The 23574-nt window shown below is 43.4% G+C and overlaps 1 protein-coding gene across 1 annotated transcript in view; it reads left to right on the top strand.

Annotated features, from left to right (window-relative positions):
• The window catches only part of LOC310993016 (connector enhancer of kinase suppressor of ras 2), a 67465-nt gene that overhangs the window by 22639 nt on the left and 21252 nt on the right, over nucleotides 1-23574 (top strand). The window contains exons 4-13 of the mRNA XM_083981256.1: nucleotides 2079-2281; nucleotides 3092-3179; nucleotides 4336-4377; nucleotides 10704-10823; nucleotides 11985-12044; nucleotides 12190-12258; nucleotides 15548-15694; nucleotides 21775-21902; nucleotides 22018-22229; nucleotides 23204-23290. Coding sequence (XP_083837382.1) covers nucleotides 2079-2281; nucleotides 3092-3179; nucleotides 4336-4377; nucleotides 10704-10823; nucleotides 11985-12044; nucleotides 12190-12258; nucleotides 15548-15694; nucleotides 21775-21902; nucleotides 22018-22229; nucleotides 23204-23290 — 1156 coding nt within the window. The remainder of the gene's footprint in view (nucleotides 1-2078; nucleotides 2282-3091; nucleotides 3180-4335; nucleotides 4378-10703; nucleotides 10824-11984; nucleotides 12045-12189; nucleotides 12259-15547; nucleotides 15695-21774; nucleotides 21903-22017; nucleotides 22230-23203; nucleotides 23291-23574) is intronic.

Below are 23574 nucleotides of genomic sequence, written 5' to 3'. Positions count from 1 at the left end.
GAATAATAATACAAGTATGCTCACGTAATACGTGTCTGCAAAAGCTTATGTTTCAGTCAAGTGAATGTGAACCAACAGTGAAACTCCATAAAAATAACACCATCTTTTACTTCTGGAAGAAAATGATTAAAGGTGAAGTTGTGCTTTTCGCCCAAGCAGTTCATAAAAAGATGTTTGAGTGTGAGTCCGTGGACAATGGCAGAAATTTCAGCGTAGAGGAGAGGCCACTCCACACATAGCTGCTATGGCAACCACATCAACGTGAAGGTGGAGAAAAGGGGAGGTGGGAGTTGCTCTAATAGCATCACCCTCTTACTGTATTGATTTGATACACACAAGCGCACATATGCACGCGCTGCTCAAATTATTTCCCTCTCTTTCTCCACAGTCACACGCACGCACACGCACGCACACGCACACGCACACACACACACACACACACACACACACACACACACACACACACACACACACACACACACACACACACACACACACACACACACTTACACTCACACACATACAAAGTCATTCAGACAGTCGACACAGGGCATTTTCTTCCCTCCCCTTTATCTCAGCACTCTGTCCCCTGGAGAGAGCTGCACACAGCTTCAGATCGAATCATAGGACAGCCTAATTACAGCTGTGCAAACATGTTCTCTCCAAGTTCATGTATACATCTATGTATGTTCACACAGAATGCAGAAGATTATACAGAACACAGTGTATGCATGACCCAGTTTCAGTGAGATGCATAGCTGGGTGCTTCTCTCTTTCTCTCTCTCCCTCTTGTCTTCTGCCTCTTTAGTTCCTCAATTCCCTCATTTCTCTCTCCCTCTCCTTTCCTCCCTGTCTCTCTCTCTGTCTGTCTCTCTGCTACCACCACAGTGAAACCCCCTCTCCTTTGTAGTTACTGTGGTCGTGACTGTGTAGAAAAGATCCAGAGGCAGGGAAGGAATAGATACGTCTAGTTCAGCCTGTGCATCTGACTATACAAGGATATGTGTATGTGCCTTTTTGTGCATGTTGTGTGTATGTATAGGCTTTATGTCAGAAGGAATCAGGCTCTCTCAGGCAGGACATGACTGGAGGTGCCTTGGGACACTGAGCGCAATGTGGCTTAGTGGGTCTGTGTGTGTGTCTGTGTATGTGTGTGTGTGTGCGTGCGTGCATGTGTGCATGTGCGTATTTATTCAAAGGGTCATAGTGCCATAATGGGCTATTCAACTAGCTTATAGTGTTTTGCATTAGTGTGTGTTTAATGTAAATGTTAATTGTTATTCAGAGATTGTGATTCTAATTTAAGTTAATTCCATTCAGAATGACCATTTGGGTTGATTTTTGTTTACTCAACATATAAGTATTAAAAAAAACATATGAAATTTAGAAGGATAAAAAAAATGTGTGCAGTATCTGTCACGATAAAAACACTCTGAAATGTATATTAAAATAGTTTCACATTACTTTTCTGCTTTGATGATACACAGTAGAAGGGATTTCAAAACCTTTTACAAATAGAAATAGATCAATGAAACTATTAATATTCTGAAGTTTGGACAAATGACTTCCTTTCCAAGAAGATCAACACCACTCTGATGTGCGGGTTTGAAGTGGGGAGCTAAAGAGGATTAGCTAAGCTCAGCACAAACAGTGGAAGCAGCTAGCTCTGCTCTCCGAACTACAGCTAACAACATGTATAAAAGCTCACTCATTAACACATTGTGTTGTGGTTAATTAATCCATATACAAACATAATTGTAAAAACATGGTTTTAAGTGTGAGCTATGTGAATTGATTAGCAGCATTATGAACTTTGAAGACAGCCAAATTAGCTTGGCCAGTATAAAGACAGATGCAAGTTGAAACTACTTTTCTTCAAAGCTGAACGGCTACATTTACCCACAGCTAACTAATTAACACATGTTTTTTGAAACAATATACATATTATATAACAATTTTAGCTTTTGATCCCATGAATCATGGGCAACTGCAAACTACTGGTGTTAAAGAAAATCAGACAAAGGTAGGCCTACTGTACTGTAACTCTTCTAAAATGAATCCCTCTGTTTGTCCTGCAGAACTACGGCCTGGAGACAGAGAACCTCCGCACTTTGTCCCACAAGCTGAATGCCTCAGCAAAGAACCTCCAGAACTTCATCCTGGGCCGGCGGAGGGGAGGACACTACGACGGACGAGCTTCCCGGAGGCTCCCAAATGATTTCCTCACGTCAGTGGTGGATCTGATTGGTGCAGCCAAGAACCTTCTAGCCTGGCTTGACAGGTAAAGATCACAGTTTAGGGTTAGGGTATGGATTAAAATACGTTTGGCCTTTCAGTTTGTCAAGATAACTAGTGCTATATTCATGTAATAAGGATGATAAAAAAAAAGTTAAAATATATAAATTTCATGCTACATTGCAACTTAACTATGATGACTGGAGCTGAACCAACCTGACTTGGCTTAACCTAATTTATACATCCCAGAAATGGTTGGTGCTATTCTGCATTATATCGTAAGCTGGTTCTGTTATTGTAGCCATGGTAACAAGTCACAGATGGATAAAGAGTACACAGTGAAAGTGCTGATGGAATCGTGAACACATACTGTAAAGCACTGTTGACCTTTATTAGATCCCTGAATTGCGTCACCTTGTAGTCACAATATAAAACCAAATATTGTTATTTGTCTTTATCCATTGCTCCTGTGCTCTGAGAGGAGCTGAGAATAGCTTCTATTTCTCTCTCTCTCACACACTTCCCTCTCACAGCTTTTAAAATCACGCCTTTAGGGAATAAATGAACAGAACAAAATGAAATGAAAACACCAATATAAAATAAAAGTAGGGCCCAACACCGAATGAGGAAGCTAATTTTGAAAAGAAAACAACAACCAATGACCAAAATATGCTTTGCTCACATTCATTTATATGTTTCAATTTGATCCTTTTAGTCCCATTTTGCCTTGCAGTGAAAACACACTACTTCCCATTCTGAGGATCATTTTGCTAAAAAACAAAAAGTAAATTTAAAATAAGGTCATAAGGAGTCAGGTGCATTTGTCAAATCATAAACTCTTTTGTGTCTTTTTCAGGTCTCCATTTGCCAGTGTGACAGAGTATTCGTTACTGAAGAACAACATTGTTCAGCTCTGCCTAGAATTAACTACCATTGTACAACAGGTGCTTACAAACACACATGCAGTACACACACAGGATGCTTGTGTCACATAGTCCATCATGCCCATACTCATTACTCCCATACAGTAAAGGTCAGGATTTGAATTGAAAGGGCAAAACTAAAGTGGCTATGGACTGGGAACATCAATACGGATGCAGCTTGCTCCGGTCTATACGTAGCTCATTCCTATAGATTTGACTATCAGTGAAACATATGTCCTCTGCCACAGGCTGTTTGCATCATGGCTGATGGGATGAGTAGTTCTCTGTAACAGCCTCTGGCAATGTGCTCATTGATGCCCTGTTAGACCTCATCCCCTGCTTAACTTATGGACCATGATGGAGAACAAACCAGGGGCCTCTCATCCCTTCATTTCCTGTCCTCCTTCTGCTCTCCCTCTAACTAAAACTGGAGGTGCATGCATACACTCTGATACTGTAGAAATCTCATTGTTTGGACAGAAACTATGTCTGCCGTCCTGGACCTCATCCATGTCCTCCCTGTAAGAGCCTGCTTAGAGTGTGTGTGAGAGTGTGTTTGTCCGTGTGCCCAGAGTGAGTCCTGGAGCTGAGCAGATAACACCCATCCCCTCTTACAAGGGCCAGAGGAGAGCGAAGAGAAAGGGGCCACCGTAGGTGCATAATGGGCAAATGAACATGTGGCTGCCAGGGTGCAGAGAGACAGACAAAGGTGGCAGGGCTGCCTGCACCAATGCATCAAACAGATGAATTAACTGCCACCATGCACATCTGGTGGATTCAGTGGGCTGCTCTCCCAGAAATAGATTAACTATCAGCTATCGTTAAATAACAATCCGTCATGTTCAAATAATGTCATTTCTAAATCCTGAAGAGACACATGATGCTCCATGCAGCAGAGTCGGTCCCAAACTGGTAAATCCAATGTATTAGCCTGCCTAGTTTATAAAGTAACATACTGTAGAAAATGTGGAAGGTTAGCAATAAAACAGCTGACTGCTAATGTTCTCCTGTAGAGAAGAAGTCGCCCATCTCTCATTTCTCTTATTTCCTTCTTTCTCCGCTGTTATATTTGGAGGAGGGAGATATTTGAGCCTCTGTGCGGATGTTCAAATTGATGCTTACTCAATCTTATATTTTTTTCTCTGCTCTCTCATTCTGTTGTCTTCTAATTTTACAGGATTGCACTGTGTATGAGACAGAGAACAAGATTCTCCATGTGGTAAGTTTCTGTTTTAAATGTCAGTTTTAGAAATATCAATGCTGACTTAAAGATATTGGCTTATTATTTATGATGGAAATCAGTGGTTAACTCAGCCATGAAGCCATTAAAAGGATAGATAAAACAAACGCCCACAACTAGATTATTGCCTAAGTGTATTCAGTATTTCATTTCCACAAAGTCATCACAGTTGACCTCTGCTACACATCAAATCAAAGCAAAAACCTAGATGCTTTAAAAGAGGAGGAAAACTTTTTTTTTGTTATCAGTGAGCTGTAGAGATGCTGGTGTAGTTGTTACCTGTGGACAGAGCCAGATTGTTTCCTTTCTTTAACTGGGTCTTAGCTCCAACTTTACATTGAACAAGCAGGCACGAGATGTGTTTCAATACTCTTGTGTATGTTTTGTATATAAAGTGTATGTGGTGTGTGAATGTCTTTGTGTGTGTGTGTGTGTGTGTGTGTGTGTGTGTGTGTGTGTGTGTGTGTGTGTGTGTGTGTGCTCTCACAGTGCTGTTTGTTTTTGTGAAAATTTGTGGCACAAAATTGTGCATGTTAAAATGCAAGTGAGCCTGAGGCCATTTAGCTTCTTGTGTGTGCGTGCGTGCGCGTCCGCGTGTATGATGGAGAACTGTCTGTGTCCACGTGTGAAACCGAGTGAGCAGCTAGTGTCTGATCTGGGCTGACAGTTGGACTGGGACACTTCCCGCTGCCATCCAAGGTCAGGTGTAGAAAACCAAATAAAATGTTGGCAGAGGGAGTTCACAGAAAAATATTAAAGCATATCATGGTGAGGAAAATACTCAGATCAGATGTTCATGGTAAAAAAAAACACTACGAGTATATTATGTATTTCTTTCAATTATATCAATTATTGGACTGTATTTAAAATGCTGGTCTCCTCATGCTACAATGTTCCTTCTGACAGTATTACTTCCCCCTTAGCTGTGTCATTTAAAGCAAAAACCAGGACAGTGACATTGGCAAAATTCAAATATTTAGATGGCTATTCACATGTGTACACACATACAAACACAAACCCCTCAGTGCCAGACTAAAAGCTCCACATGACTAAGTCTGTTATGTGTGGGAGGTTTATGAAATAAGGAGACAGCGTGAAGGGAGGAGAGAGAGAGAGAGAAGATGAGTGGCCTGTTTTTAGTTGCTGCGTCCTTGCTGATCTTTTTTTTTTACTATGTGTTGGAGAAATTGAGGTGAACTGACAGAATACCTAAACCACACACAGCACATAAACACACATGAGACACGCAGGATGATAAAAAAAATAATTGTATGGTGTATATAGAATAAAGTTTTATGTAATTTTTTAAAGAGCTGTAGGTTTGTCTACATCAATTTTGTTCATATCCTTTTCCATATTCTTTAGTGAAATAAACAAAACTTAAACTTAAAGCAGAAGTAAGCGATCCGTTCGTTTTGGCTAATGCTGCGTTCCAGGCAGGCTTTTGAAACCGTAAATTACAGCTTCAAGTCGCGACTTACGACTTTGTAGCGTTCCAGGCAACCCGCAACTCGCGTTTCTCCGACCTGTTTTACCTGTGAAAGTCACTATAACGGCCACTCGTAACTTCCGACCCGTGAACTCGTACCAGATCGAACTGGTACGACTTCACAGGTCGGAAAAACACGAATTACGGGTTGCCTTGAACGCACCATAACGTCTTGTCAGCCGATGGAGTTAGCAGCCCCTGTCCTCGTCCCTACGTCACCACATTCAGGCGCATCCCTTGGCTGCACACACAGTCCTGCATGCCGTTCTCTCTCCTCATTGGATAAAACTTGTAGGATACGAGAAAAGTTTTCTCCTCGGCTCAGAGCAGAGCAGAGGGACTAAGAGACCCGTGTTTCGGTCCAAACACTCTATGTAAGTGATTGCTGTCGGAAGATATAACTATTTAAGACTTATATTAACACAAAAATATCGCTTACTTCTGCTTTAAGTATTTTTTATTCTCTGATTGTCAGCAAAATTCTGTCATTTTTCTATTTAAGATTTTTTATGCAAAACATTCTTTGAAATTATACTACATGATATGTATGTTACCACACATTCATACCATTCAGAACAGTCAACTTCGTAGTATTAATTAGTGTTAGTGTTAGTGTTATTATGAGTATTAGTAGTGGTAGCATATTACATAAAAGGTTCTGTTTAAGGGAGTGTTCTGTGTAATTAGTGCTTTACCATTGATACATATTTGCGATAAGATTCCTGCATGTTCAAGAAGTTTAAAAAAAAATCAGTGCAGACCTTCTCCGGCTTTTTTGCAAGGTATTAGTAGTTTTACTTAAATAGTGTATAATATGTTTATTACCTCTTTTGCCATTAATTGGGAAGATATTACGAGTTCAGTCATGTCTATTAAGTGTCAAACTGTAGTTGGGGAATAGTTAGCAGCATTTCTATATCTCACTAATGAACATGTTGGGCTCTAATATCGTAGACCAGGCGCAAGCGAGGCGCAAGTACTCCTCTTTCCCACCTCCGTCCCTCCCACTAGCACAAGTGGCAAAGAGGGAGGGGAGAAGGCGTGAGTGAGTTTAACACAGACAAGTCAGATCTTCATCAATCAAATGAGCTCCTCTCCTCACCTTTAAATGTGATGTGAGGTGCACTGCAATTTTGTCATTTTGGGGTCTAGTTTCGTAGACCAGGCGCAGTCTAGGGGGGTGTGTCCATGCGCATTTTGAAAGTTTCGTGCACGGTGCAGCCTGGCACAGCAAGCACTCCGCGTTCCCACCTCAAATTTATATAGATATAAATTTACGTGTTGATTCCATTAGTTGCATTAGATGGTGTTTGTTGTGATTATTTTTTGGATTTATTGTCTGAAACTGTGGAAACCTGCCTGTGAGTTCTTGGTGACGTGTGCGCACTGTGCGCCGGTCAGTCAAACTACCACCGCACTGGCTGCGATTCATAGACCAGGTTGGACCTGGCGAGCTTGCCGCCACACCCATCTCGGTGCACCTCGGTTTTCCAAACTGCCAAACTGACTGTGAGCCACCTTGCGCTGCAGCACGGAACTGGGGCCCTTTATATTTCTACATGGACGGCCAAACTTCCCTCAGGAGGAAACTGAAGTTTTGGTCTGGGAGGTCCAAGCTCACTGTGGCCGAATATATGGTAATGCTGATGAAGCAAAAGTAGTCGGGGAGGAGGTTACTAATATCGTTAATCAGGTTTTGCCCTGATGGGACTACGGATAGAAATTAGCATAGAAATGCATAGAAATGTGCCTGACATTCTGGAAACCTGCCTGTGAGGTTTTGGTGACGTGTGCGCACTGTGCACAAGAGTAGACCAGGTTGGAGCTGGCGAGCTTTCAGCACAGCTTCGGCGGAGCCTTTTGGCGCGGAATTGTCACTGCGCCAAGCTGAATCTGTCGACACCTCCTCCTACTGCGCTGCCACACCCATCTCCACGCACCTCGGTCTACCAAATTGGCTGTGCGCGGTGTTGCGCCTGACGAAATTAGCACTGCACGGGCTGCACCACCGTGAGCGACCCTTGCACCTCGTTTACGTCTGGTGTGAAATTAGAACCTGTTATATCATGTTTGAGAGAACTTTACTAAAACCAAATAATTTATAATTGCACCCTCTTGCTGGTACAGTATTTCATGCCAGGTAAGCTGACCATCTCTTGGCTTCATATGTGCAATACAGATTTAGAGAGTGGCACCATTTACCTCCTCCGTGTCTGGCCAAAAAAGTGAATGATGTCATACATAATATTTCCCAAAATGTCAAAGTGTTCCTTTAAGTAATGCATGAGTGGATTTTGAGCTAGACAGACATGTATGTTAGAGCCTCAGCTAGTGTGGCCCCTGTGAGCATCCAGCATGAGGTAGAGACTTAATGCTCCAGTCAATGCTGCTGTAGCTACTGTAGTGGTGGTTGTACGTTTGTCAGCTTCTGCTCAATAATGCAAAACTCACTGCTACACTGCTCTCCTCTAGACTACGGCCTGCAGCAATCAGATGGACAGGGATAGTGTGTGTATGTGTGTGTGTGTGTGTGTGTGTGTGTGTGTGTGTGTGAGAGAGAGAGAGAGAGAGAGAGAGAGAGCGATAAGATATGAGCATGTGTGAGTCTGTGTGTCTGATGGAGCGTGAAGTGTGTATGAGTGTGTGCGTTTTATGTGCATGCATGCATAAGGATGAGAGGAATTACATAAGACTGTCCTAGTTGTGTGTTTTCCCTTTCCCTTGTTTTCTCCCCCTTTCCTCCCGGACTCTCCCTCCCACCTCCCAGCTTTTCTGCTTCCCTCTGCCAGTCCCCCTCTCCCTCCTCGCTTCTCTCCATCTTTCCCTGTGTCTCGGCTCAGGTTTATATTTTTCACAGTGTGCATGCTCACGCAGTGCGATTGTGTGTAATTACACACTTGCTGTGTGTGGGTGTGTGTTAGCATGTGAACATGTGTGTGTTGAGTCCATTAGGAAGATAAGGTGAGAGAGAATGAGAATGAAGGATGCGGTGGGTGGGTGGGTGGGTGGGAGGTGGTGTTGGTGGTGTTGGTGGGGTAGGAGTGTGCAGCCAGAGCTTAATCCATTTGGCAGCGTACTATGTCTGGCTTTCTGTTTGACTGCTTTTAAATCTCACGCCAGCCAGCCACATAAGTTAACTTCCCTATAATCTGCGCTCTGATTCTCCTGGAGGCATGTCAGATCAAGGCTGGGTGTGTCAGAGCTGGAGGACTTGAGAGTCTCCGTGCTGGCGACTGGTCTTTTGTGTCCTGGTCCCGTGTTAATCCCAGGTCAAGACTATTAGTCCTATGATCAAAGCGGGGACACGAGCAGAGCCACAACATTGTCGCTTGCTGTGGTTTCCAGCTGGGCACATCACATGCTACTTAACGACTATATAGGCAGGATTAGATATACACCCCTCCTAGCCTTCCTTTCCATTTCCTCTTTTTTTTTTATATAAAGCTCAAAATTGTGCTTGGTATCTTCTCATGACATGAACAGTTGTGGGTATCCCATTACGTAATGTGTGCACCTTGACATAATAGTACTGAATGAACAGAAACCGGCAGTGTAATGTTCAAATAAATGACCCAGAAAAGGGAGGAAGTGTGTGTGTGTGTGTTTGAGAGAGAGAGAGAGAGAGAGAGAGAGAGAGAGAGAGAGAGAGAGAGAGAGAGAGAGAGAGAGAGAGAGAGACACACACAGACAGACAGAAACAGAGAGAGCATAAGAATCACATAGCCAGCTCACTGAAGATCCTCCACCTATTCTCTCACACTGAATGAATCACAGGCTCTGAGCTATGGTGTATGTGTGTGTAAGTGTGTGTGTGTGTCTGGTGTGTGTGTTGAAGATCCTCTGTTCATTTCATAACCGGTAATAATCTGGTAATTGCTCATTAGAATTGCGATCAGAAGATTATTTTATGCAGGGTTCATCACTGTCATGCAGCTTGTGTGAATGTAGGGAATTTACTGTACATTCACATTCGCATGTTTGTTTGTTACATTCCAGTGTGTGTGTGTGTGTGTGTGTGTGTGTGTGTGTGTGTGTGTGTGTGTGTGTGTGTGTGTGTGTGTGTGTGTGTTTTGCATGCATGTTTGCACTGAGCAGCGATGCAACAAGGCAGGATAACCAGGGTAAAATTCCCGGTAAAGCCACTGCAGTCAGTCAGCCAAGATTAGAAGGCAGAGATGTTGCTGATGATAAATTAACTTGCATGTGTGACCAAGCAGACAAATAGCCTGAAAAACAGTCAAGGTTCATTTAGAACAAAGGCAAGGTGAAGCCATGCTTTTTATTTGGCGTATTTGCTTGGGTGCACTCAAATGGCGTAATATATGTATAATATGAATATAAGTGCAGTGTTGGGGGGGGGGGGGGGGGGGGGGGGGGGGGGATCACAGCACAGATAATCCATCCACTCTACAACAATGTGTCCGTTTGTTGTTAGCTGACATGAAGGGGAAAATAAGAAAATAAAATACAGATAACAAGAAATGAAATCTGTACTCTGTAATTTAGATGTTAGAAAATGTCATCTAGGCACCCCGGGCTTGTCTGGTATCGGTGATGTGTTTTTCTGTCTGTGACGGTGTCTTATGGGCATGCCTGTGGACACACTGTGACAGGAAACAGTTTGTGTGCTGGAGTGATGGAAGTGGCGATGTGGAACAATCTGATGAAATGATTTCTGTTTCACCTCCTCCAGCTAGGTCACAGCATCCCTCGCGGACCAAATCCAATCTCAATAACTTTCTGTCTTCCTCTTTTTGTCACTCTCTCTCTCTCTCTCTCTCTGTCTGTCTGTTTGCTCTCTTTTCTTTACCTCCAGTGTAAGACCTTAGCAGGGATATGCGACCACATCATCTCTCTGTCATCAGACTCTCTGGTCTCTCAGTCCGCCCATCTGGAGGTGGTCCACCTTACCAGCATCATGCCCAGTGAAGGGCTGGTAAGGACACACGCAAGCATGCACACCAAGGTCGTTTCTAAAGCTACACAAGCAACAATTTACTCCATCTGCCTCTCATGTGAAAGGAGACAGTAGAACAGAGAGAACCTAAAGAACTGGATATTTCTTCTAAAAGTCAGCGTGGACCAAACCAAAGCTAAAATGACTGAGTGAATATTTCACTTAAATAACAGAAATATTAGTCCAAATGAATGCTAATGTTCCTCCGCACCTTCTGTGCCTTCTGGATGTGTAAATAAGCAACAGCCAACAACATCGACACAGTTATATATCAGTACTGTGTTTTCATCTTCTTCCACTGAACATACAATGTATTAAAGCTGCTTTAAATGCTCTGGTAAAGTCAAAGTCCTGTAATACTGTATTATCAAATCTCAGGTTACATCTCAAGTCTTTGGGGATAAATACAATTAAAGTCTTCATAAGGAAATAGACTTTTGAACTTTAATTGGACTGTTTTTCTCTAAGCATTTGAGGACTCTGCTGTTGTGTGGTTACATAACTGAATCTTAAGTCTCTCGAATTCATAGCACTGATAAACAAATATTCAAGGTGTGTGGATATACACTGTCTACCTTCTGCTGCCTCAATTCATTATTTACTTTACTTGGTCAAATCTTGAGATGTGAATGTTTTTTTGTTGTTGCTTTTTTTCCCAATTCAAGTCAAGTATTTAAGTGAGTTGGGTGTTAAATCAAAGAAAAAGAACATACAGTATATAACACATATATACAAAATAATACAAAATATGATATGTGGAAGAACATAAATGCAGATCCTTCTGCACAGAGCTGAATGAGCAATAATGTGACTCATACACCTTTGAAGTCAACACCAATGGAGCTTTTGCAACAAGGTGTTGGACAAATCCTCTTGACCAACATTATCAAAATAGTGACCTCAGTATTACTGGGGTCAAAGTCCAAAATATAGAGTCTGTCACTCTGTCCAACACAAACACACACACACACACACACACACACACACACACACACACACACACACACACACACACACACACACACACACACACACACACACACACACACACACACACACACACACACACACACACACACACAGCACAGTCACAGACACAGACACACAGTGTGATGTTGAATCCCCCTGCTTGTGTTTCAGGGGATGTACATCAAGTCAACATATGATGGACTCCACGTTATCACCGGAACCACAGAGAATGTGAGTTTTTATGTCACTCAGTCAGTCTGAAGACTAACACTTCACCAACCACAATTTATAGTCTCATATATCCCACTATGACAATCAATCCATGCTTGCTATGTTTCCATTGTCCTTTTCTGTCCTCCACCTTGCGCCCCTACAGTCTCCAGCAGACCAGTGTAAGAAGATCCATGCAGGGGACGAGGTGATCCAAGTCAACCATCAGACAGTGGTGAGTTTTCAGAAGGAATCACATGAGATACACTGTGTTACATTGAGAGGCTGTCAAGGTACATGTCTCCTACTACCACCACCACCACCACCACCACCACTGCCACCATGGTGCTTCCTGTCCTGTGCCGCTATGTAGGCTAATTAGGCTTGCTGCAGGAGCAGATTATAGGACGATTGTTACAAGACCTTTGTTCAGTCCTGCGTGATTGTCTGCTCACTCTTTCTGGAATTTGTTTCCATTGTCGTAAGGAACCCCTGAGGGAGACGTCAGGTTTGAAATGTGAACTCATGTTCCCATTTCAGACTTGAATAAGTTGTACTTCTGCTTTCAACTCTTCACATCAGAGAGAGGCACGGAAATGGGCAGCCATTTTAAATGGAACGGTGGCTTGTGAGCGCATGTGATTGAGCACGCTGTCTATTGCCTGTGCTGTCAGCTCTGGCACAAATGATTTGTTACAGCGTTTATGTGAGATTTCTGAGGGAGGGTGGAAAAATGGTTGTATCTGCATGTGTGGACGTATTTTGTGTGCTCTTACCCTGAGTATTTCCCTCGTACGTCTCGGTAGGTGCTGCTCATGCGAAAGTGTGCATGCAGGCGCTGGGGAGCGCCGCTGATTGACGCGTGAGGGAGCCGCGTGTTATCTCTGTCCCTCTCTCTCTCTGTCTCTCCTCGGGGTGACAGTGCAGATCGCACCCTGCCAGGCTCTCAGCTCCAACCCCTCATTACTCCCTCAGCTAGACCCTCACCACTCTGATCCCTCACTCTGGGGGAGGAGATAAGCATGAGGGAGATAGAGGTGTGTGTGTCTATAAAGGGGGTGTGTGAAAAAAGGGAGGAGGAAGTAAAGAGTGACTTAGGGAGAAGATGAAAAGGATGGAAAGAAAAGGGGGGGCAGTAGAAGGCAGTCTCTACTCTATATAGCTTTTTTATTAAATCCTAAATGAAGCTGCTGAGGAGGTAAGATGGACACACTCCTGGCAAACTCTCTGTCAACATCACAGCTGATAAGTTTATCTAGTGAGGCTCCATATTAAAAAATTAGATTAGAATGAACAAATTCCATTACATTATACAATCATTATGTAGGCCTATCCCACGTATTTAGCAACAACGCTGCCTTCATGTCTATGCATGAGCCTTTGTTTGAGGCCCACTTCAAAACAGGAACTGCAGTTTTTAGCTCAGATTCTCTTTTGAGGTAAAATGTGGAATTCGCTCAAATAACAAACTGATTGTTTGAAGAGGCAACATAATTATGTGGAGGTAATAGCATCTGGGAAAATAATGAAGACCCCTGGGATTTCAAAAACCTCTCCAGCAGCAGTTTATGCTCTATTATTACTTTGGTAGGTCTCTCCCTGTTTCCCTCTGCATGTTTGCATAACAGAACAGTTCGGAGCCAGCCCGGTTAGGACAGGCTTTGTGTTTGCTGTTAACGCACACTAGACAAGTGGATCAAAAAAGTTTTGATTGCAATTCAGTTTAGTTCACTTTGAGTTCAGTTGATTCTGGGTTTATGTTTTGCATGAAACACTACACCTTAAGAGGTATAGGGCCAAGGCAATACCCTATGTGTTGTCAGTTTCCACTTTGGCCAATTTGTTACCATTTCCCCACTTCTTACAATTTCACTAAGCTTCTAAACTGAAACTTATTGTGGTTTATTTCCCAGTACTATAGAGGAGATGTTGTGAGTTCAGCATAGTTGCTTCACTCACGAAGAGCTGTGCCAGTGCTCGAAAGAAACTCCAATGTTAACTCCTCACTTAACCACATACCTGTAAATTAGCAGGCTAACCAGCTAGCCCTGGCCCGTTTCATTAGGACATATTATCACCTCCTCTCTTGTAATTGCAACAATGGCCAAAGCTCATGTCAATCACTACCACTTGCTCTTGGCAACGAACCACTTTTGGCAGCAAAGGAAACTTACAAATAACCCCTTTAAATCTAGCAAAACTATGAGTGAAAGAAGGAACTATTTAATGAAAGAACAATGAAGAATCTTACTAGACAGTCGGCGATAACTCTTGGTCCTTGACGGTTTTTGTTGGTTTTTTTTCTTTCTTTTGATAGATGGACACATTTCATTTGGTGTCAACTGAGTACTGAGATTCTGTACTCAGCTCTACTTCAGTTATCGAAAGGCCGAAGAAAACAAAGTCGGCCCACTAAATACTGACACGCTGTTCGTCATAATGTCAGGATTATGGCCAGAGCACTTGTGTGTGTGTGTGTGTGTGTGTGTGTGTGTGTGTGTGTGTGTGTGTGTGTGTGTGTGTGTGTGTGTGTGTGTGTGTGTGTGTGTGTGTGTGTGTGTGTGTGTGTGTGGTGGCCTCTGTGGACAGTTCCAGTAGCTGAGACCTGTGTAGCCAATCAATAGCCTGATGAGTGCTACCAGCTCTGGAGACAGGCTGCCCGGAAGCAGGAGGAAACGCTGCAGTCAGCACTCCTTTTACCATCTCCCTGGTTTCCTTAAGCATGTGGACAAAGACATATCTTATTTCAGTATACTAGTGCTTTTAGACCACAAAAGATATTGTCACGACAATGTCATTGACATGATCACTTCATTATGGCTGTTTAAAGATGTCATGGTGCTGTTGTACAGTATCTAGGAGAAATCACATAGGCTTGCTTGAATTATATTGTGTTATACAGGCCACTGTGCCTGATCAATAAGTACCCATTATAAAATCTTCTCAGTATAACACAATGCAGTTCAATGTAACCCCAAATTAAAGCCTCTAAAATGACCACAACAATTGAAAGACGATACCTTAAAAACAACTTGAACAAAAACTGAACATAACCAAAAGAATGAAGGTAAGATATCTTACCAGGATGACGTAATAGAACACATTAAAGTGGAAACTATTGAACGTGAGATAGACCATATTCAATGCCCTATAGATGTAAACCAAAGAATTCTGGGAAAGAAAAGTAGATTTGACTTGATAGTCCACAGAAGGGTGGACATGTGACGTACTTTCATCAAAATGTCATCTATTTCTCCTAGCCCCCCCCCCTCTCTCTCCTCTTCTATCATCCCTTAACTGTCCTCGTCTAATCAGGGCACAAAAGTCTGAGAATAAATAACTGAAAAGTAGCATATGGTGTTTTGGACAGGTAGTATCAGAACCTGTGTGTGTGGTGGTTAATAGAAAGCATGTGTGGTGGTTTTACTCAGCAGATTTTGTTGCTCCCAGTACATTGTGTACAGCATGTGTGTGTGGTTGGCAGCAGTTGTTTCGGTAGCCCGGTATGTGTGTGTGCTCCTCAGGTGGGCTGGCAGCTGAAGAACCTGGTGAACGCTTTGAGAGAGGACCCATGCGGAGTCATCCTCACGCTGAAGAAAAGGCCCCAGAACACCCTGAGCTCCACACCGGCCCTGCTCAGGAACGTCCGCTGGAAACCACTGGGCCTGCAGGTAAACAACAGCAACAGCAACACATGGACACGGCCTTCACTGCAGTGTAATAACAAGCTCTCCTGCACATCCTGACCTGAAAAGTGAGAAACTGATATTTTGCTCCCGAAACATCACTATATTTGAAATTATAACAAACAAGCAAGAAACAGACGTTTGACCTGACTGTCTTCTACATTTATACCTCCACACTTCTCGCGCACACTCCAGCTAAGGATTTGAGGGAGGATGATTTAACATTGTGTACAGTAAGCTGTGTACCTCTGGCTTTAACTTTGACTCACTCTCAGCTCTTGTTTTCACTGCCCACACTCTGCATTCTCCTACTAGCGTTTTCAACAAATATTTTCAAAGGAAACTTGTCCACTGTTTGACCTTGCATCAATCCTCCTGTTGAGCATTTCAACAATTCTCCTGCCGTACTGCTGGCACACTTCAAAGCCATTCACTATAATGTGTTGGTCGCTAAATCTCTACCTGCACAGAATGTATGCATACCAAAAGAATATTTTTAGACTGAGATAATTCAGATTTAAATTAGAAAAATGCCGTTTTTGTAAAAGTCGTTTATAATAGCACTTTGGTGTTACATGAATGATTCAAATGGTATAATATGGTCTGAACTTCCTGCTCAGGATCTAGTGCAGGGCAATACAAGGTCACCATCCACGCTCTCACGCACATTCACCTTCATCTTCACTGAGACAACCTTTGCCCCAAAGGATATCTCTTTTTCAAACGGAAGTAAATGTTTAATGTACTGTACATCTAAAAAAAAAAAAAGAAGAAGAAGAAGAAGAAGGAGGGTGAAGTGTTGGTTTGAAGGCTTACAGCTCTGAGCTGGTGTAGACATTTCACTTAACAGCAAATACTTTGTAAATCTGTCACTCACCCCCCCTAAAAAAGAAAAAAAAAATCACTCAACAATTTTGGTGCACGGAAAGAACAAGTTTTGCCCGAGAAGGACGGAGGGGTGAGGCGAGAGATAGTCTGATGCTGCCTGCGTGCTTTGTGAAGCGGTGACTGTCTTGTCAGACCCCCGTGTTCTGAGGATGCTATTTTTAACCTCACATCAGGCTAATTCATTTACATGCTACATGCATGCTTTGATCTCTGCTTGGCGCATGGCTGCTCTTTGGCATTTTCTCTTTCTTTCTTTGTTTTTTTTGTCCTCCCTTTCAGTGTCTCCTCCAGCATGTCTCCTCTTTGTTCTTTTCAAGCCGCTGCTGTTTGTGCATCTGTTCCTCTCTACATGTCTGTGAGCATTTAAATGCAACATTTAGCAGTTTACTGTGCATGTGAGCGAACATGTGAGCAAACAGATTCAGCCGCCCAGAGTGTTTAGTGGAAATGAAATGGTTTCTGTGATGGCGCAGGAACCATTAAAGTCTTGTAATAACTATAGCGCTAACGCAACTTCATCACCATCTCTGTCTTTAACAAGCTGGAGGATTGCTCTTGTTTCCAGGTTGCTGTCTTGTTAGATCATCACTCGTAGCTGTTACCATGAGCTTACCACTGTATTTGCTGCATGCTACAGCAGGGGATTGTGGGAAGTCTACCCTGATGGGCTGCTAAGACACAAACGCGCCATGAGCACCTAGATCAGAGCACCAAAATATCTGTGGGAGAAGAGAAGAAAGGAGTGTTTTAGATTTGTTCTCTCTCCGAAAGACTGGAGCTCTTAATTATTCATAAGCAACTACAGGCAGCTCCACTGGCTCTGAAACAAGAGCCGCTACTCAGCAAATACTGGAGATAATTCACTGAATCCAAAATACCCTGCTCAACAGCCTGTGAGTGTGTGTGTGTGTTGGGGTGGGTGGGTGTGCACACATATCTGTGCAGGGCCTGTGTCCATATGTATATGTCAAGTGTGTCTCCGTGCACGTTTGTGTAGAGAGATGTTTTCCGTTATCAGTCCCGTTACTCCTTTGGGAGACAAAGGAACTGGGTCACTGCACTCTGTAAGCTTGGTTTTGGATACATATTGCATGTACACACTTCCAAAACAAACACACACACATGCACACTCATACCTCTAAGCCTGGTTTTGGAGGAAATGTGGCAAACGTTAAGCTGGATTATAACTGAATCCACAAAGGAAACAATTTATCTCTGCAAATTATCATGTGATTCCAGCCCCAAATCCCTGCATGGCAACCTCTTTTATTCTACGAAATAATGGCACATATCTTTCTCTCTCTCTCTCTGGCTGCATGTGTCTTGTTTGCATGTGTGTCTGGTTCCACAGACAGATGGAGTAAAAGCAATTTGATGATGCACTGTGATTACAACGATGCCGGCAATAATTTTAGCAAAGATGACGAGGATTACTGTGACGATGCATCCTGCATATATGTCTGCTGCGCTGCTGCTGCAACATGTGCATAAAGGGAGTGAAGTGCGTCCACATCACACATCACGTGTGCCTCACATTGTCCATGACCCCACTTTCATAAATCTGTTCTATGTTTACACATATAAATTATTGCTCTTTGTATACCTGCTATTTTAAGTATCATGTATTGCCCAGTTATCTATTATTAATGAACCAGCTGAACAGGTGAGGGGTTGTGGTTTTACTAAGATTACTTTTGATTCTTTTTGGCTGTGTTTGTGTTTGAGGTAGAGGTTTGCTGAGGTTTGTTGATGACACATAATGAAACTTATTCCATTTTTATCATGACAAATTACTTTTTAACTGTAAATGTGCGCTAATGAAACAATCTCACCTGGAGGTCCATTTAGTAGCTGTCAAACCTTCCATCATATCCCATGATTTCCATCAATCAGACAAGGTCTCAGGCTATTTTTTTTTAATCCAACATGGATGAGAATTCTCTTCATCAGATGATGAAAAGCAAGATAACATCTTCAGGTGAGATTGTTTTGTCAGTTGCTACCTCCAAGGCAGATCTCTGGGATTGATTGACAACATATTATATACAGTATTAGCGTGCGCAGTAGTAATTTCACTGTGTGCTGACTGACGCACAGTGCGCACTTGTCACCAAGACCTCACAGGCAGGTTTCCAGAAAGCCAGGCACATTAAATGCAATAAATAATCATAATAACCACAATTTAATGTAACTATCTGAACCAGCACATACAATTATATCTATATCGATTGTCCCGTCACATTTGTTGTCAGATCAAAGGCGGTTGTTACACGTAATGGAAACTCAACCTTACTGAATTAACACAGCTGAAACTGTGATGCAAGCTAACGAAAAACTAAATACAAACAAACTATCATCCCTCTCTGCAAACCACAAACAGCCTCGGCATCAGATAGTGAGTATATATTCAGCATCTCTCATCTCAGAAAATTCAAAAGAAAAAAAAAAAAGATAGACGCTCGGCAATGCGTCCTTTACGCACAGCTGCTTCTGAGTTCATCCCCATTATGCATGGTATTGGTTTATGTTGTGGTCTGTGCACACTATGTATATCGTTAGGATTTTATTGATATTGATATTGATACCGATACCGATACTCCTTATCGGTACCGATGCTTATCGATACTCTTATCGATACTACAACATGTAATTTAGTGTAAAAAATAAAGATGTTAAAAGATTCAATTAGGGGGGTAACACCAGCAACATAATAAAAAAAAACTGACAGCAGAGAAGTCATCTCAACACCTGCCTTGAGACCCTGAGCAAGTCAACAGTTAACCTGCAGAACCTGCAGTTCATCTTTCATCATGATAAAATATGGTTCTTGATGAATATTTAGTTTTTTTACTATTGCTCTGACTCACAGCTCACGTCAGCTCAGGTGATCTGCAGGTTATTGTTTCACTTCACTGCTTCACCCGTGTGTGCGTGTGTGTCTGTGTACAGCGCTGACACACACACACACACACACACAATTTGTTCCTAAAATTATCCGTCAAACCACCGTACCAAGAAGAATTTTATCAAACCACACAGTATAAGGAATGACAGAAGAAGTTTCTTACCAAAAAAAAACAAACTGAAAAGCCTTGTTCCACAAAAAAGGTTTCCTGGATAATATGTTGGTAGCAATAGCTTCACAGGAGTGACTGGTCCAGCATTGTTCTGAAATATGAGACTGGTCTGAGATACAATTTTGGTGTTCTCAAACTCACTGGTGTCAAATAGCAGTATCATCAGCAAACATGCAACTGGCATATCTTATAAGTTATTAGCTTATCTGATTATATCTTATTGGAATATTGGATACATTTGATATATCGGTTGATAAACAGGATGAAACTGCAAGGTCATTTTCATCTGTAAGAATCTAAATCAAATCCAAGGTGTCTTTATCAAAGAGGTTTGTTTATGTTATATCCTCCTAAAAACCTAGACTGTTTCAAGATTGATGTTTATTTAATGTGCCTTTTTCACTCATTTCAAAAAGCACCGGTGTAAATAATTAAATTAATGACTAACTTCCATTTCAGGGTCCTGGTATTGTTCCTGCTGGTTCGCTGTCACACTGTCTTGACTTACTGAGACACTTTAATGCAACTGAGCCCTAGTTATTCAATGTGCTTTTCCTGTCTGCTTTGAAAAAGGCTGGTTATGTAATGAACATTGCCAAGCGACTACAATCCATTCACAATGTTGGTGATTGAATGAAATAGACAGAAGCTTATCATTTAGCTTTTTGAACATTGGCAAATATTGAGTTGAAATATGTGAGAGTATGTGTGTGTGTATTTTAGTGAACCTTCGTGTGTGCATGTAAAGGCAGTGGGAGGGGTATGAGCAGTGGATCTTGAGGTAGTTTGGACTGGGCACAGCAGGGGTCAAATGGTTTAAGTGCTGTTTTAACAGACTGGAATTTCTCCTGCTGTGGAAGTCCCATCTCTCTCTACTTCTACAACTCCCCTACCCCCTATTCCATGCAGGCAGCAGTGGGCTGTAATCACTAAATTACTGTTTTCACTCTCGGCTCCAGTCACCACACTACACAGCTCCCCCGCCTCACTCTCCCTCTCCTGCACTTTCTCCTTCTGTCTCTCTCTCTTTGTCCTATTTCCTTTGCTCTCCTCTCTCTTGCTCACATCCCTCTCTTTGCGCCTTGTCTTCATGATTTATCGTGAAGCCGTCTTACTGTACGCTGCCTTCATGAGAGGAAGACTGTGTGGGAGAAAGAGATGAAGATAGAGACAGGGCCTGGGGATGGTGGTAGTGATGGAGGGAGAGGAGGGAGCGAGGGGGGAGGAGGGGGGAAAGTTTGGAATATGAAATGAATTCCACTAATGCACTGTTGATGAAATGATGAAACACTAGGCTTCCTTAATGAGAACGCTGCCTGCCTCGCCATCGCTCAGGCTCTGTGTCTGTTTATCTATTCTGTCCGCACTCACATCCACTCCCTAAAATGAGGCATATACTCCTCAGACATACAGTAAAACGCTACATCCTTTAAAATCCAGGAAACCTCATCCTTGGGGAGAAACTGTCAGCACGAGCTACGTATTTTGTCGCCCCAGCTGTTCTGACAGAGAACAAATATAATTCATTTGAAACTTGGAGTGAGTTTCCATGACATCAGAAGCGAGGCATCCTGTCCTCGCCGGAGACCTGATAACAAAAGAGTCTACGTGTCCTTGAGTCAAGCCGAGGCAGGAGGCCACGCTATAGCTTTCCTCTGTCCCTCTCCTTCTCTTGTAGCATGGGGGGGGGGAGGCGGGCGAGGAGAGGACGGGAGAGGAGGGGTTGTCATGGGAACAGACATGGAAAGCCCTGTGTGAGTGAAGAGGCTTGAGACAAAATGACAGAATAGTGAAGCGATTGAACCTGGGAGAGGCTGCACAGTCAGAAAGATATAAAAAGAAAGACAACATACACAACATGGCAGCTCTGTGGAGATAACTCTCTCTGTTTGTGATTCAGTATTAAAACAAGCAGCGGCTGCAGTGAAAAGGTTCCCCTCCTGCGTAACAGCGTAAATTGTGCTTGTTTGTTTTTCCGCGAGGTGGGGAGAGATCAGGTTGTGCTCCGAGATCCCCTCACCGTTATTACCAGTCATTCCTCAATGAAAAACTACTGAAAAAGAGTCATTCTTTCCTTCTCCTGTCTTTTTCTCTCTCCAGCCGGTCCCCACCAGCCCCACCAGCACTTCCCCGACACCCGGTGGAACTTTAGGCATGTCCAAAATGGACGCCCCCAGCATGCAGGACGTCTACATCCTCTCCCCTGTCTCCGGACTCTACAGCACCAGGTCAGACGCCCGTCGCCCACGCAACACAGATGTTTGGTGGTGATCATTATGTTGATTATTATGACCCAGCTGATGACACTGATGACAGCGATGATAACAGCTCTGCTCTCCCCAGGGAGGAGCTGGGTCTGATGTCATGTGACGACATCAGCCGCTACAGCGTGAGCTCCCAGTCCGGCTCCAAAGGTTCAGAGGCAGTCAGCTACTATCTGGACCAGGACAGCGGTCAGTACTTCTCCTTGTTAGAGGGAGATGGTCCCCCAGGGCCTGACTATGACAGGGGGCGCAACACGGGGGTTCGTCGGCGGGACAAGACCCCTACTCATGGTAAGACGGCGAGTGCGACCCCCACCGTGTGAATGAGGCAGCTCCCTGTATTTGTTCTGAAGGACAGCATGCCGCTCTCTCACTTTTCATTGCCATATCTTTTCTCAAAACTCTTCCTTCTGTGTTCATCACTCGCTTCATGGCTCTGCTTCTTTGTGTATTCACCCCGCGTACACACGTCCCAAAAAACACTGATCACATGCCAAAGGGTCAGTCCGAAAACACAGTGTCCAACTCCCTTTCTGCCGCACCACCTGTGTCCACCCTTGTCCGAGACGCCTTCCTCGACATCCTGTTCTGTCCTGGGAACCCCCCCCCCCCCCCCCTCCTCCCCCAGGGACTGCTATGATGAGTGAGGTGAGGGTCGTGTGACAGGCAAAAGCAATGGAAACCAATTTTTTTTATAGCTCTGCTACCAGTTCATGTTGGCTTCTGGGAGAAGGTAATCAGCGTAGAAGCACTTAACACTACAAACATGAAAGATACACAGTAAAGCTTCTGCTGCTGGTGCCCCAAAAATATATTCTTGTTGATTCTTGTGCCTGTTTGGCTTGTGGCTTCACTATATTTTGCCCAAGCTGCAGTAATCTCAAGTAACAATGACTTTATACTGAAATTAAAAACATTTTATATGCCTTGCTCTGCAGTTTGCCAGTCATAGCCAACAGAAATCATGCTAGCAGATTAGCTAGCTGGCACCGCTACTAGCTTGGCCTCCCGTGCTGCAGAGGAGTTTCCTAGCTAAATAGAAATGTACTGATTTAACCACGGAACCTGAAACTGTGGCCATGTGACCTTGGCCTTGCACACCAGAGCAGTCCCACCCTTCCCCCTCACCTGCACACACTTTGTCTCACCTGTCCACCCGTCCAGCTGTCTCCCACGCTGTCTCTCAGCCACCGCCTTCCCGAGATATCCCCCCTCCCCCCCACCGCCCCACAACCGACTCTCTGATTGCTGATTGGTCATTCCAGGTGACCTCAGACCTGTTTCCATGCCTCCCGAATATAACTGGATGGCCGAGGCCAAGGAACCCAGCATGGGCAAAAGAGGGAGCCGAGGTACACACACACAAACACAAATACACGCAAAAAAAAACTCAGGCCCTCACACACTCGACACAAACGGGTGTGACTGGCGCCGTGCTTTGTTCCATACTCAGCTCAACACATTTCAGCTCATCCTCTGGTTATCCATGGTGGTGTGGTTGTGTGAGGATACATATCTCTCAGGTATGTATCTGACAGAGCGACAAATAAACATAAATGCAAGGAAATTGCATTTATACAGCCGCTCTGGAAATGAGGGTATTTCTATGTGACCCGTTCTAACCAGCTTCACCATT

The sequence above is a fragment of the Trachurus trachurus genome (assembly GCF_905171665.1).
Source record: "Trachurus trachurus genome assembly, chromosome: 10".
Lineage (NCBI taxonomy): Eukaryota > Metazoa > Chordata > Actinopteri > Carangiformes > Carangidae > Trachurus > Trachurus trachurus.
Note: the sequence above shows the minus strand (reverse complement) of the source record. Positions and strands in the feature narration are given on the sequence as shown.